At 37.0% G+C, this 16,665-nt stretch overlaps 1 protein-coding gene across 1 annotated transcript in view; it reads left to right on the plus strand.

The window, feature by feature from the left end:
- The window catches only part of USP42 (ubiquitin specific peptidase 42), a 46,486-nt gene that overhangs the window by 13,355 nt on the left and 16,466 nt on the right, over positions 1–16,665 (plus strand). Inside the window, exons 4-6 of the mRNA XM_057750896.1 lie at positions 13,207–13,317; positions 14,949–15,051; positions 15,953–16,020. Coding sequence (XP_057606879.1) covers positions 13,207–13,317; positions 14,949–15,051; positions 15,953–16,020 — 282 coding nt within the window. The remainder of the gene's footprint in view (positions 1–13,206; positions 13,318–14,948; positions 15,052–15,952; positions 16,021–16,665) is intronic.

A 16,665-nucleotide genomic window follows, 5' to 3' on the forward strand; every position in this document is an offset into this window, starting at 1 on the left:
GGGTGCATTTGTGTGGGTCTATCTCTGGGTCCCCTATTTTGTTTTATTAAGGTATGTCTCTATCCCTCAACACAGTCTTTGTTATTGTAGCTGTATAATAAATCTTGATATTGGGTAGAGTGATTCCATCCACTTATTCTTTTTCAAAATTGTTTTTTTCTATCCTGGTTCTTTTGTCTTTCCATATAAATTATAGAATAATCTTTGTCTATATTTACAAAAAAATCTTGTTAGAATTTTGATAGGAATTTTGTTAAACCTGAGCCTCAGTTTGGGGAGAATTGACATCTTTACTATGCTGACATTTTCAATCTGTGGATGTGTTATGCCTCTCCATTTACTTAGATCTTCTTTACTTTTTTTCATTAGTGTTGCATAGTTATCAGCATGTTTTGTTTTGTTAGGTATACACCTAATTCTTTTATTTTTTGAGGAGTTATAAGTGTCATTATATTTTTAATTTTGGTGTTCACACGTTTATTGCTGGAATATAGGAATACATTTGATTTTCTGTGTATTTTTATGTATTGACCTGCTGGCTTAATAGTGCTAGGCTTCTTCTTCTTCTTTTTTGTGGAGTCCTTGTATTTTTTTATGTAGAGAATCATGTCATATGCAAATAGGGACATTTTTACTTCTTAGTGATATACATTCCTTTTTTCCCTTTTCTTGCCTTATTTCACTGGCTAGAATTTCTAGCAGTATGTTGAATAAGAGTGATCAGAGCTGACATCCTTGCTTCATATCTGATCTTAGAGGAAAAGCATTCAGTTTGATAGTAGCTGTAGGTTTTTGGTATATCCTTTTTATCAAGTCAGGGAAGTTCTCCTCTATTTCTCTTTTACCGATTCCTGCTTTTAATCATGAATGAGTGTTGATTTTTGTCAATAGCTTTTTCTATATCAAATTAATATGATCATGTGAATTTCTTGTCTAGCTTGTTAATACTGAGTCATGTTTGTACCTCTGGAGTAAACTTCATTTGGTCATGATGTTTATTTTTATATTTTGCTGAATTTTTGTTGTGAGTTTTTACATCTATTCATGAGAGATATGGGTCTGTAATCTTCTGTTTTTGTGCCACCTTTGTCTGGTTTTAGTATCAGGGTAATACTAGCTTTATAAAATGAATTTGGGATATGTTAACTTCTGTTTTGGGGAAGAGATTGTGTAGAATCGATGTACATTCTTATTGAAACATTTGGTGTAGAATCCATCAGTGAAACTATCTTGGCCTGGAAATTTCTTTTTTGGGAGTTTAAAAATACCTTAATAGGTATAAGACTATTCAATTTGTTTTATATTGGGTGAGTTGTGGTAGTTCACTTTTTTTGAGGAGTTGGTCCATTTTTCCTAGGTTGCCAAATATATGTGTGTGAAGTTATTTATAGTATTCCCTTGTTATCCTTTTGATGTTTACAGGGTCTGTGTTGATATCCTTGTTTTTGTTTCTCATATTTGTATTCCTGTGAGTTTCCCTTTCAGCACTGCTTTAGCTGTGTCCTCAAACTTTTGGTACTGTCTTTTTATTTTGATTCAGTTCAGTGTATTTTTTAATTTCCCTTGACTCTTGCCCTTTGAACCATGGGTTATTTAGAAGTGTGTTACTTAGTTTCCAGGTATTTATAGACTTTCCTGTTATCTCTCTCTCACTGATTTCTAGTATTTTACATTGTGGTCAGAGAACACACTTTTAATGATTTCAGTTGTCTTATTTTTTGAGGTTTGTTTGTGGCCCAAAATATAGTCTATCTTAGTACATGTGCTGTGAGCACTGGAAACACACGTGTAATCTGTTGTTGGGTAGAATGTTCTATAAATGTTGATCAGATCTCATTGGCTGTTGGTGTTGTTAAGTTCTTCTATATCCTTGCTGATTTTCTGACTAATTGTTCAGTCAGTTGTTGATAGGAGGGTATTGAGGTTTCCAGCTCTAATTGTGGATTTCTGTATGTCCATTTTCAGTCCTGTCAGAGTTTGATTCATGTATTTTGCAGCTTTGTTGGGTACAGACACATTTAGGATTGCTTTGTTTTTTGTTTTTTGTTTTTTGTTTTTTAGAACTTTTATTGACATACAGTTAACATACAATAAACTGCATATATTTAGAGTGTACTATTTGGTATCCCAGTCTCCCAATTCATTCCCCGCCCCCCCCGACCCTCCGAGCCGCTTTCCCCACTTGGTGTCCATATGTTTGTTCTCTACATCTGTGTCTCTGTTTCCGCCTTGCAAACTGTTTGATTTGTACCATTTTTCTATAGTCCGCATATATGTGTTAATGTACGGTATTTGTTTTTCTCTTTCTGACTCACTTCACTCTGTATGACAGTCTCTAAGTCCATCCATGTCTCTAGAAATGTCCCAGTTTCCTTGCTTTTTACAGCTGAGTAATATTCCATTGTATGTATGTACCACATCTTTTTTATCCATTCATCTGTTGATGGACATTTAGGTTGCTTCCATGTCCCAGCTATTGTAAATAGTGCTGCAGTGAACATGGGAGTGCATGTGTCTTTTTGAATTATGGTTTTCTCTGGGTATATGCCCAGCAGTGGGGTTGCTGGGTCATATGGTAGTTGCATTTTTAGTTTTGCAAGGAACCTCCATACTGTTCTCCACAGTGGCTGTATCAATTTACATTCCCACCAGCAGTGCAAGAGCATTCCCTTTTCTCTACACCCTCTCCAGCATTTACTGTTTGTTGATTTTCTGATGATGCCCCTTCTGACCTGTGTGAGGTGATACCTCATTGTTGTTTTGATTTGCATTTCTCTAAGAATTAGTGATGTTGAGCAGCTTTTCATGTGCCTTTTGGCTATCTGTATGTCGTCTTTGGAGAAATGCCTGTTTAGGTCTTCTGCCCATTTTTGGATTGGGTTACTTGTTTTTTTGATATTGAGCTGGATGAACTGTTTATATGTTTTGGAGATTAATCCTTTGTCTGTTGATTTGTCTGCAAATATTTTCTCTCATTCTGAGGGTTGTCTTTTCATCTTGCTTATAGTTTCTTTTGCTGTGCAGAAGCTTTGAAGTTTCATTAGGTCCTACTTATTTATTTTTCTTTTTATTTCCATTACTCTAGGGGGTGGATCAGAAAAGATCTTGCTGTTATTTACGTCAAAGAGTGTTCTTCCTATGTTTTCCTCTAGCAGTTTTATAGTGTCTGGCCTTACATTTAGGTCTTTAATCCATTTGGAGTTTATTTTTCTGTATCGTGTTAGGGAGTGTTGTAATCTCATTCTTTTACGTGTAGCTGTCCAGTTTTCCCAGCACCATTTATTGAAGAGGCTGCCTTTTCTCCATTGTATATCCTTGCCTCCTTTGTCATAGATTAGTTGACCGTAGTTTATCTCTGGGCTTCCTGTTCTGTTCCATTGATCTATATTTCTGTTTTTGTGCCACTACCATACTGTCTTGATCACTGTAGCCTTGTAGTACAGCCTGAAGTCAGGAAACCTGATTCCACCAACTCCGTCTTTCCTTCTCAAGATTGTTTTGGCTATTCGGGATCTTTTGCATTTCCATACAAATCATAAAATTTCTTGTTCTAGTTCTGTGAAAAATGCCATTGGTAATTTGATGGGGATTGCGTTGAATCTGTAAATTGCTTTGGGTAGTATAGTCATTTTCACAATGTTGATTCTTCCAATCCAGGAACATGGTATGTCCCTCCATCTGTTTGTATCGTCTTTAATTTCTTTAATTTCATGAGTGTCTTATAGTTTTCTGAGGACAGGTCTTTTACCTCCTTGGTTAGGTTTATTCCTAGGTATTTTATTCTTTTCGTTGCAATGGTGAATGGGATTGTTTCCCTAATTTCTCTTTCTGATCTTTCATTGTTAGTGTATAGAAATGCAAGAGATTTCTGTGTGTTAATTTTGTATCCTGCAACTTTACCGAATTCATTGATTAGCTCAAGTAGTTTTCTGGTGGCATCTTTAGGATTTTCTATGTATAATATCATGTCATCTGTGAACAGTTACAGTTTTACTTCTTCTTTTCCAATTTGGATTCCTTTTATTTCTTTTTCTTCTCTGATTGCTGTGGCAAGGACTTCCAGAACTATGTTGAAAAGTAGTGGCGAGAGTGGACATCCTTGTCTTGTTCCTGATCTTAGAGGGAATGCTTTCAGTTTTTCACCATTGAGAATGATGTTTGCTGTGGGTTTGTCATATATGACCTTTATTATGTTGAGGTAGGTTCCCTCTATACCCACCTTCTGGAGAGTTTTTATCATAAATGGATGTTGAATTTTGTCAAAAGCTTTTTCTGCATCTGTTGAGATGATCATGTGGTTTTTATCCTTCAATTTGTTAATCTGGTGTATCACATTGATTGATTTGCATATATTGAAGAATCCTTGCATTCCAGGGATAAACCCCACTTGATCATGGTGTATGATCCTTTTCATGTGTTGTTGGATTCTGTTGGCTAGTATTTTGTTGGGGATTTTTGCATCTCAATTCATCAGTGATATTGGTCTGTAGTTTTCTTTTTTTGTAGTATCTTTGTCTGGTTTTGGTATCAGGGTGATGGTGGCCTCATAAAATGAGTTTGGGAGTGTTCCTTCCTCTGCAATGTTTTGGAAGCGTTAGAGAAGGAGGGGTGTTAGCTCTTCTCTAAATGTTTGCTAAAACTCACCTGTGAATCCATCTGGTCCTGGACTTTTGTTTGTTGGGAGATTTTTAATCACAGTTTCCATTTCATTACTTGTGATTGGTCTGTTCATATTTTCTATGTCTTCCTGATTCAGTCTTGGAAGGTTATACCTTTCTAAAAATCTGTCCATTTCCTCCAGATTGTCCATTTTATTGGCATGTAGTTGCTTGTAGTAGTCTCTTATGGTGCTTTTTATTTCTGTGGTGTCTGTTGTAACTTCTCCTGTTTCCTTTCTAATTTTATTGATTTGAGTCCTCTCCCTCTTTTTCTTGATGAGTCTTGCTAGAGGTTTATCAATTTTATTTATCTTCTCAAAGAACCAGCTTTTAGTTTTATTGATTTTTGCTATTGTTTTCCTTGTTTCTATTTCATTTATTTCTGCTCTGATCTTTATGATTTCTCTGCATCTACTAACTTTGGGTTTTGTTTGCTCTTCTTTCTCTAGCTTCTTTAGGTGTAAGGTTAGATTGTTTATTTGGGATTTTTCTTGTTTCTTGAGGTAGGATTGTAGTGCTATAAACTTCCCTCTTAGAACTGCCTTTGCTGCATCCCATAGGTTTTGGATCATTGTGTTTTCATTGTCATTTGTCTCTAGGTATTTTTTGATTTCCTCTTTGATTTCTTCAGTGATCTCTTGGTTATTTAGTAGTGTATTGTTTAGCCTCCATGTGTTTGTGTTTTTTACAGTTTTTTTCCTGTAGTTGATTTCTAATCTCATAGCGTTGTGGTTGGAAAAGATGCTTGATATGATTTCAATTTTCTTGAATTTACCAAGGCTTGATTTATGACCCAAAATGTGATCTATCCCAGAGAATGTTCCATGTGCACTGGAGAAGAATGTGTAATCTGCTGTTTTTGGATGTAATGTCCTATAGATAGCTATTAAATCCAGCTGATTTATTGTGTCATTTAAAGCTTGTGTTTCCTTATTAATTTTCTGTGTGGATGATCTGTCCATTGGTGTAAGTGGGATGTTAAAGTCCCCCAATATTATTATGTTACTGTCAATTTCCTCTTTCATAGTTAGCATTTGCCTTATGTATTGAGGTGCTCCTATATTGGGTGCATATATATTTATAATTGTTATCTCTTCTTCTTGGATGGATCCCTCGATCTTTATGTAGTGTCCTTTCTTGTCTCTTGTAACATTTTTTATTTTAAAGTCTATTTTATCTGATATGAGTATTGCTACTCCAGCTTTCTTTTGATTTCCATTTGCATGGAATATTTTTTTCTATCCTCTCACTTTCAGTCTGTATGTGTCCCTAGGTCAGAAGTGGGTCTCTTGGAGACAGCACATATATGGGTCTTGTTTTTGTATCCATTCAGCCAGTCTGTGTCTTTTGGTTGGGGCATTTAGTCTATTTACATTCAAGGTAATTATTGATATATATGTTCCTATTACCATTTTCTTAATTGTTTTGTTTATGTTTTTGTAGATCCTTTTCTTCTCTTATGTTTCCCACTTAGAGACATTCCTTTAGCATTTGTTGTAGGGCTGGTTTGGTGGTGCTGAATTCTCTTAGCTGTTGCTTATCTGTAAAGCTTTTGATTTCTCCATCGAATCTGAATGAGATCCTTGCTGGCTAGAGTATTCTTGGTTGTAGGGTCTTCTCTTTCATCACTTGAAGTATATCATGCCACTCCCTTCTGGCTTGCAGAGTTTCTGCTGAGAAATCAGCTGTTAACCTTATGGGAGTTCCCTTGTATGTTATTTGTTGTTTTTCCCTTGTTGCTTTTAATAACTTTTCTCTGTCTTTAATTTTTGTCAATTTGACTATTATATGTCTTGATGTGTTTCTCCTTGGGTTTATCCTGCCTGGGACTCTCTGTACCTCCTGGACTTGGGTAGCTATTTCCTTTCCCATGTTAGGGAAGTTTTCAACTATAATCTCTTCCAGTATCTTCTCAGGTCCTTTCTCTCTCTCGTCTCCTTCTGGGACCCCTATAATGCGAATGTTGGTGCATTTAACATTGTCCCAGAGGTCTCATAGGCTGTCTTCAGTTCTTTTCATTCTTTTTTCTTTATTCTTTTCCACATCAGTGATTTTCACCATTCTGTCTTCCAGCTCACTTATTTGCCCTTCTGCCTCAGTCAACCTGCTATTGGTTCCTTCTAGTGTATTTTTTATTTCAGTTATTGTGTTGCATATCTCTGTTTGCTCTTTAATTCTTCTAGGTCTTTGGTAAACTTTTCGATCTTTGCATCCAGTCTTTTTTCAAAGTCCTGGATCATCTTCACCATCATTATTCTGAATTCTTTTTCTGGAAGGGTGCCTATCTCCTCTTCATTTAGTTGTTTTTCTAGGGTTTTATCCTGTCCCTTCATCTGGTACAAAGTCCTCTGCTTTTTCATTTTCTCTATCTTTCTGTGGCTGTGGTTTTCAGTTCCACAGAAGGAAATACTGCTTGATTTTGTTGTCTGCCCTCTTGTGGAGGAAGCTATCTAGGAGGCTGGAACGTGCTTCCTGATGGGAGGGACTGATGGTGGGTAGGGCTGGGTGGGCAGAGCTCAGTAAGACTTTAATCTCATTCGGTGGGTGGAGATCAGTAAAACTTTAATCTCCTTGTCTGCCAGTGGGTGGGGCTGTGTTCCCACCTTGTTTGATGTTTGGCCTGAGGCTACCTAGCAGTGGAGCTTACAGGCTCTTTGGTGGGGCTAATGGCGGACTCTGGGAGGGCTCACACCAATGAGCACTTCCCAGAACCCCTGCCCCCAGTGCCCCTGTCTCCTCAGTGAGCTACAGCCGCCCCCCACCTCTGCCAGCAACCCTCCAACACCAGCAGATAGGTCTGATTCAGTCTCCTATGGGGTCACTGCTCCTTCCCCCTGGGTCCTGGTGAGCACACTTTTTTGTGTGCCCTCCAAGAGTGGAGTCTGTTTCCCCCAGTCCTGTGGAGGTCCTGCAATCAAATACCACTGGCTTTCAGAGTCTGATTCTCTGGGGATTCCTTCCCCCATTGCTGGACTCCCAGGTTGGGAAGCCTTACGTGGGGCTCAGAACCCTCACTTTAGTGGGTGGTCTTTTGCGCTATAACTCTTCTCCAGTTTGTGAGTCACCCACCCAGCATTTATGGGATTTGATTGTAATGCAGTTGCGCCCCTCCTACTGTCTCATTGCGGCTTCTCCTTTGTCTCTGGATGTGGGGTGTCTTTTTTGGTGAGTTCCAGTGTCTTTCTGTGGATGATTGTTCAGCAGTTAGTTGTAATTCCGGTGCTCTTGCAAGAGGCAGTGAGCGCACGTCCCCCTACTCCGCCATCTTGATCCCTCTCTCTGCTTTGTCTTTTTGATGGGTTGATCCTTTATTTAATGTCCCTTGCTCTGATAGCTTTCTTTGCTCTGAAGTCTACTTTATCTGCTCTTAATATGGCCATTCCTGCTTGCTTTGGGTTAGTATTTGCATGACATACATTTTTCCATTGTTTTTCTCTTTTTTGTTATTTTATTTTTTGGCTGTGCACAGCATGTGGGATCTTAGTTCCCCAACCAGGGATTGAACCTGTGCCCCCTGCAGTGGAAGTGCAGAGTCTTAATCACTGGACCACCAGGGAAGCCCTCCATTGTTTTTCTTTCAACCTGCTTGTATCATTTGACATGAGTTTCTTATAGGCAGCATATAGTTGAATCATGTTTTTAAATCTGGTTTGTTAATTTAGGTCTTTTAATTAGTATACATTTATTAATATTTAGAGTGGTTATTGATATTTTAGGACTCAAGTTTGCCATTTTGTATTTTTGCTGTTTTGTTTTTCATTTTTGTTTTCTTATCTCTCCCTTCCTGTGGGTTAGTTGAATATTTAAAAATTGTTTAAAAAATTTTTTTTTATTTATGTTTTTGAGTGTATCTCTTTATACAGGCTTTTTAGAGGTTGCTCTAGGTTTGCATTATTTATACATAACTTTTCACAGTCTACTGATGTCATTTTACCAATTCAAGGGAAGTATAGAAACTTTACCTTCTATCTCCTTTACTCTTCTCTAGTTATCATGTAATTAAGTATTTCCTCTGTGTACATTTAGAAATACATCAGACAGTGTTATAAGTTTTATTTCAACTGTCACATAATTGAGAAGACTCAAGAGAAAGAAAGCCTATTCTATTTGCCTATAAAGTGAGTCCCCTGAATTCAAACGAGTTCCGTTCCAAGAGCATGCTGGTAAGTTCAGTTTGTTCGTAAGTCCAAGGAAGTTAGCCTAGGTTCCCAACTAACACAGTCGGCTATGTAGTACTGTACTGTAATAGGTGTATAATACTTTTCACACAAATAATACATAAAAAACAAGCACAAAAAATAAAACATTTTTAATCTTACAGTACCTTGAAAAGCACAGTAGTGCAGTATAACAGCTGGCATACAGGGACTGGCATTGAGTGAACAGACAAGAAGAGTTACTGATTGGAGGAGGGGGAGGAGGTGAGAGATCGTAGGAGGTGAAGGATCATCAGGAATAGGAGATGGAGGGCAAGCTGCAATTTCACCATTGCCTGATGTTCACATCTTTGAAAGTTCACAACTTGTAGGTTCCTATTGTAGGGGACTTACTGTATTTTTGATTACCATGTTTTTTTCTTCCTTCTTGATGTTCCAGGGTTCCTTTTTAAAAAAATCACTTCCTTTTTGTTTAGGGAACTTCCTCAAGTAATTCTTTTAGGGTAAGTCTGCTGGCGATAAAATCTCCTAGTTTTGCTTCATCTGAGAATGTCTTAATTTCACCTTGATTCCTGAAGGGCATTTTCACTGAGTATAGGATTCTGGGTTGACAGTCCTTTTGTTTCAGCAGTTGAAAATTATTATGTCACTTCCTCTGTCCTCCATGGTTTTTGATGTGAAATTTATTGCCATTTAAATTGTTTTTCTCTTATAGGTAAGGTGTTGTTTTACTACTTCTAAGATTTTTTTCTGTGTCTTTAGTTAAGTTTAATTATGATGTGTCTTGGCATAAATTTCTTTGTTCTTTTTCCTCTTTGGTGTTTGCTGTACTTCTTGAATGTATAGAATTATATCTTTTGCCAAATTGTGAAATTTTCAGCCTTCATTTCTTATAATACTTTCAACCCAGCCTTCTGTCTCCTCTTCTTCTGGGATTCTGATAACGTGGGTTAGATCTTTCATTAGCATCTCGCAGGTCCTTGAGGCTCAGTTTACTTTTCTTTCCCAGGCTGTTCTTTTTTTGTTGTTCTGTGTTCATGTTTACTGACTCTCTTCTCTGTCAGTCCCATTCTTCTGCTTAGCTCATCCACTGAGCTTCTATTTCGTTTATTGTGTTTTTCATTTCTAAAATTTCCATTCGGTTCTTTGTATCTTCTGTTTCTTTGTTGAGTCTTTCTATATTGTTTTATTTGTTTCTAGTATCTTCTAACATCTCTGTTATCTTAGAGTTGGCATCTATTCATTCATTGTCTTTTTTCACTCAGTGAGAAATTCTTGGTTCTTAGTATGATGAGTGATTTTCAGTTGAAACCTGAACATTTTTATGTAATGTTATAAGATATTGGATCTTATGTGTGTTTTAGCTGGCTTTCCGTGATACCATTCTGGAAAAGGAAGAAGTATTAGGTGGAGATAGAAGTCCAGGTTCCCGACTCAGTCTCTGTTGACACCCAAGGGGTTGGAGCTCCAGGTTCTTGCTGGGTGGGAGTGGGAGTTTTTGCTCCCCACACGGTCTCCACTGACACTGCAGTGGCTTTTTACCATGGGATGATAGTGACAGTCCTGAGTCTTACACTACCCAGTGGGGAGTTGGAGGGATGCTTCTTATTTATTTATTTTTTAAAAATTGAGGTATAATTGATTTACAATATTGTATGTTACAGGGGTACAATATCGTGATTCACAATTTTAAAGGTTTGCTCCATTTATAATTATTATAAAATATTGACTATATTCTGTGATGTACACTATATCCTTATAGCTTATTTTATACTTTATAGTTTGTACTTCTTAATCCTGTACCCCTAAAATTCCCCTCCCCCATTCTCTCTCCCCACTGGTAACCACTAATTTGTTCTCTATATCTGTGAGTCTGTTACTTTTTTGTTATATTCACTAGCTTGTTATATTTTTTAGATTTCATATATAAGTGTTATCATATAGCATTTGTCTTTCTCTGTCTGATTTATTTCACTTAGCATAATATGAAGGGATGCTTCTTTACTACTGGGTTTTGGGGGTGGAAGTCCAGCCTTCTCATTTGAGCTTCACTGACATTGTGGGATGGAGGGGTTTGTTATCGCTTGGCGTAGGTGAAAGTTCCCACTCCTAGTCTACCTTTTCTAACACTGCCCCCCGTGGGTGGGTTGGGATGCTTCATTACAGCCTGCTAAGTGGAAGACTAGGCTCCTCACTTGGCCTTTGCTGCCATGGGTAGGTGTGGGGCCACAGTTTTTCTGTCATGTTTGACTAGGGTAGAGCAATTTTTGTCTAAATGTTTTTTGCCTTGCTAGGCTGCCCCTTTCCTGGTCCTTTGGCTAGAGATAGCAGGTTTTCATTGTGGCTTTGTTCCCTCCATTTGCTGGGATTTCCAAGTTGCTGGCTTCTTTAGCCCAAGTTTGGAATATATGAAGAACAAAGAAAACCCAGGAGACTCACCACCATGTCATTTCTTGGGTTCTGAAATTGCTAGCTTGCTTTTTTCTCTCTACCTTTTACAGTTTTCTTGTTAGCTTCATAAACAATGTCCAGAATTTTTTGTTGTACTTAGTGGGAGGAATAGGGAAAAGTACCTCTAATCCATCTTCTGTGAAGTGGAAGGTCTCATCTTTGTTTTTGAAAGGTGTTTTCATGGGGCATGGAATCCTGTGTTGACATTTTTCTTTTAATACTTAGAGATGTTACTCCACTGTCTTCTGTCTTGCATTGTTTCTGACAAGAAGTCTGTTGTCAGTTTTACCTTTGTTTCTGTATGCATAATGTTTTTATTTCTAACTGCTTTAAAATTTTTCTTTTAATCACTGTTTTAAGTAGTCTTCTGTTTGGGGTTATTTTAGTTGTTAAATCTGTAAATTTACTGTTTCAGATTTGTATACGTTTCAGTCATTTAAAAAAACTTTTATTGTTGTAATTAACATAAAGTTAACTTCTTTAGTGTACAGTTGTATGAATTTTTTTGCTAAGTTTTATGAATTTTAATACAGGTATAGTTTCATATAAACCACCACCTCAGTCAGAATACACAACTATTCACTATAAAAAACTCTCTTGTGGTATCCTTTTGTATACAGTCATTTCTTAAAATATTTGTTCAGTCTCTTCACCTTCAGACTCCAATTATATGTATATTAGAGACAACTTGAAGTAGTCCCATAGCTCGTTGAAGTAGTCCCATAGCTCGCTGATATACTATTTTTTGTTGTTGTTATTTTGAGGGTTTTTTTCTTTTTTTGAGATGTGTGTGTGTGTGTTTCATTATAGATTACTTCTGTTGCTAAGTCTTCAAGTTCACTAATCTTTTCTTCTTTTGTTTCTAATCTGTTATTCCACCCAGTATGTTTTTCATCTCAGAGATTCTACTTTTCATCTGTAAAGTAGATTTGGCTCTATTTCCATGTTTCTCCTTAACATGCTCTTGGCTTTTTCTACCTCCTTGAACATAGAAGTGTGTGTATGTATAATGTCTTTTTTAATGTCTTTGGTTTTGAGTCTAATATCTGTGTCATTTCCAGGTGTGTTTCTGTTTGCTCCTTGTTATTGGTCATTTCTGCATCTTTGCATGCCTTGCACTCTTTAATTAGAATTTTGTGTTGTTGGGTGCTGAATTTTCTTTTAATTCCTATAAATATTTTTGAGCTTTTTTCTGGAACATAGTTATGTTAATTGGAAATAGTTTGGACCTTTTGAGGCCTTTAAAGCTTTGTCAGGCATGTCTGAGCAGCCTTTAGTTTTAGGCAGAGTTTCTTGACTTCAGTGTGTAATAACATTTGGGACCAGGTAATTCTTTATTGTAGGGGCTGTCCTGTGCTTAGTGTAGGATGTTGAGCAGCATTTATGGGCTCTACCCTCTAGATGCCAGTAGCACCATTTAGTCATGAGCTAAGAGTGGTCTTCATATTTTTAAAAAGTTGTTAAAAAAAAATGCAACTGAGACCACTGTATGTGGTCAACAAAACCAGAACACTTACAGAAAGACTTTGAACCCCTTGTACAGGAGACATTCCTTTACTGTTTGAAACAAATGATGGTATAAGAAAAAAAAATTCTTATTTCTCCAGTATAGACAATAGTTAAGAGCACAGGCTTTGAAATTAGAAGGGTATGATTTGAGTCCAGTTATGTGTCTGCCTCTTAATAGCTATTTGACATTGGGCAAATTTTTAACTCTCTGAGCCTCAGTTTCCTTTCTTGTAAAATAGAGCTAGTATATACTTATCACTTAGGTTTGTTGGAGAATTAAATGAAAATGAATAAAAGTATATAGCTCAATACAGGACACATAGTAACTGTTATTCTTGTTTCAGGAGTGTGTCCGTTATGTGTAACACCACTGGATGTATATATAGAGTCATATTTTCTAATTTGGAGGGTTATCATCTGTTATCTTTCAGGTCACGCAGAAGGATTTTGTATGATGTGTACAATGCAAGCACATATTACCCAGGCACTCAGTAATCCTGGGGATGTTATTAAACCGATGTTTGTCATTAATGAGATGCGGCGTAAGTATCCCTTGTAGTAGTTTATATTAGTACTTATTAGCTAATTGGTCTTAATGGTGTAACTGGTAAATGATGAGCTCCTTGTGTATTACAATAAACAGTTTATTGTATATGGATATGTCTTTAATGAATAACAATTTTTTAGCAAACCATTTACTATATAAACACATTTTCAAACCTAAAGCAAAAGATGACAGTATAGTAAAGAAGATGAAATTCAGTTTAATGTATAATCAAATTAAAAACTCAATTTGTTAATAAAATCATTGATAACTTTTACATTGTTTTCCCCAGATATTTGGATTTCTGTGCTGAGTAATACCAACTCTAATATTGTCCCACAGGTTTCTTTAAATAGTTTTCAATTAGTTTTAATTCAGTAAATGAGTATTGCACTATACATAGTGACAGGAATTATCGAAATAAAGTTAATTATACTCTTAAAGAAAATTTTATACTCATAACTTAGCAAATTTGTGGATAAATTTCACTTTTCTATCTAATTTTTAATGACTTTCCAGTTTCCTCCTGCACTGTAGTGATCCTGATAGGTCACATGAAATTTTTTTAATGTACTTTGTGCGTGTTTTTGCAATAAGCTTTTACATCATCTTAATTAACTGCGTTGGAATAAAAAATGCTTGCAAATAAAACAAAAAGCTAACTCTTAATCTGTTATCTAGCTGGGTATTTATAGGGGTGGATAATTACACGGTGACAATTTATAATCCTTTTGCCTAAAAAGCTGCTGAAGATAAAGAGGTGTTATATTGGCCCCTGGTACTATTAACAGGCCAGAGGAGACAGTGCACAAATTTTTTAAACATTGTTGGATCCTTACAAAATTTTAACCAGAGGTGATTTTGTTTGTTAAATTTCATGTGTACACACACACAGACACACACACACGGCAGGCATGATTAATATTTTTAAATGCAGCCTTTAAGAGAGTGTCATTGTTGGGTGTATATACATACATCCATGAAAATACACCACCCCCCAACTCCAAACATATGTGGTTGAATAATTGTCATTTTTGTAGGTTAGAACTGGTGGAATATTGGCAATTTCATATGACTCAGGTTAATATGTATTTATATATATTCATACACATAAAAGTGTGTATATTTTTTATACTTTTGTGTTGTTTTCATTATTATGTAATTTTGTCTTGCGGCTGTTTAGTCAGTTAGAAATATTGACTGTTACTCAGTGGAGAATATAATATATCTACTCCAGGTTATTGGGATAGAATTTAGATAGGTTCACATATTTATATTTTACGTGGATTCTCAGGGAAATCTAGTGACAAATTTAAGGTGTGTGCACTGACATAACATTTGGGACACATTTTTGAAACAGTATAGTCAGAGTTGAATTTATTCAAGTATCATTTTATTGCTGAAGACAGAGAAAGGCTCTCAGAAACTCTAGCCCATGTGGGCTTTTAATGGTCCTAAAGGGCTGAGTCCTAGCTGTTCTCAGGGGAGCTTATTAATGCTGTTTCCTCATAAAATAATTATCGGGTGTTTTCTAACCAGCATATTGTCATAAGATATAGCTTTGGGGGGAATACAGCCTGGGCATATGATATGTGATGATAAAGCTTTGTTTTTACTCAAACTTTATAGGTATAGCTAGGCACTTCCGCTTTGGAAACCAAGAAGATGCCCATGAATTCCTTCAATACACTGTTGATGCTATGCAAAAAGCATGCTTGAATGGCAGCAATAAGTGAGTACAACACAGCACCTGTCATCCCCCCCACCCCCTGCCCACCTTGCTGGCTCAGCAGAGCTCAGTTTAGCCTTTTACGATGGGTGTGCAGAGCTTTCTGTCAGCTTCAGCTTTTGACTTCGAGCTGCCTCTTCCTCAAGTGATTTGCACTATTTTAAAATGGTTGAAATTTTAAAAGGCGTGCTTACTATAATAATTTGGATTTAATTACAGATGTCAGGACATGAATGTTGGTCTTGACATTATTTAACTTCTGGGTATCACCATCCCTCTGCAGGTCAGAACTAACCCATTCTCCTTTCTTGTGCCAGCGTTTTCTCAGTTGATCTCTAGCCTTTGAAATCTGTCTTTGTTCCCTGTGTCTTTCTCACTTGGGTCAGTTACCAATTTCTGCAGTTTCTTCTTTAAAATCTAAATGTGGGCTTAAGAGGAAGATTGCAGCAACAGTTAGGTAACAAGTCCCAGCCCACCTGCTGTGGCTCAGCACACCGGCAGGTCTCCCATTCCCTCCCCACTGCTGCCAGCACTGCCGGCCAGGCTCTCCTTGCCTGGATGACGACAGGAGGGTGCTCTGTGTTCCCTGCCTTCGCCAGCGAGTCCTCACACTTGGTGTCACAGGCTTGCTTAGGGCGACTTCCTCTTGCTACTTGCTTCAGGGCCAGATTCCCGCCTTAATTTCCAAGTCCCTTTTTATATCATCCTACCTCTTTTCATGCCTCACTCCAAAACCTCACTGTGATCTGGTCAGGCAAGACTGTTCTGTGGCTGGCACACATACTGTGTGGCTCTCCTGTTTGAATTCTCGTTCTTTTATAGATGTACATGCTTTTAAAATCTGGTGATAGCATCTCTAATTTTTGTAGAACTGTTCTCTCATTTTACTGTTTGACTTTTTCAGATTAGACAGACATACCCAGGCTACCACACTCGTTTGTCAGATATTTGGAGGATACCTAAGATCTAGAGGTAAACTTTTGTTTAAAGGTTCATAAGTGTGATACAGCATGTGGTTTAAAAAATGCAAAGGGTAGATAGGAAAAGGTTAATAATGGACTGTGTCTCTCCCAGCCCAGACTCCCACCCCCATCCTCAGAGGTGCCCCTTCCCCACTTTGTGGTTATCCTTCCAGTAGTTTCCTGTGAATGAGCAGACTGGTTCTTTTCACATTGGAAACCTTTTTATGGTTTAGCACATGTAGGTCTAACAGAATCTTTCACGGTTGCAGTAATATTCCATTTACTTTAGTTCCTATCAGTGGCTTTTTAGGTTGTTTCTGATTTTTGCTGTTGTTACCATTAGAGCTTCACTGAACATCCTTGTATACACGTGCCCTTATGTCCATGGAAAAGTGTGTGTACACAGGATAATTAGTTGGAATTTCTGTATTAAAGGGTGTGTTTATTTTAAATTTTGATTCTGCCATGTTGTTTTTCCAAGAGATTATACCAGTTTACTCTCCAGCCAGCAGTATATGTGGACCAAATTAAGTGACTCTTACTGTGTAGTAGTAAAATTTTTTGCCCAGTCTGATAGAAGAAAAATGTATTTACCTTGTGTTTATTTTGTAATAGTATTAATGTGTTCTGTCATTACAGTAGTTAGTACTTTTGT

The sequence above is a fragment of the Hippopotamus amphibius genome, chromosome 9 (genome assembly GCF_030028045.1).
Source record: "Hippopotamus amphibius kiboko isolate mHipAmp2 chromosome 9, mHipAmp2.hap2, whole genome shotgun sequence".
Classification (NCBI taxonomy): domain Eukaryota; kingdom Metazoa; phylum Chordata; class Mammalia; order Artiodactyla; family Hippopotamidae; genus Hippopotamus; species Hippopotamus amphibius.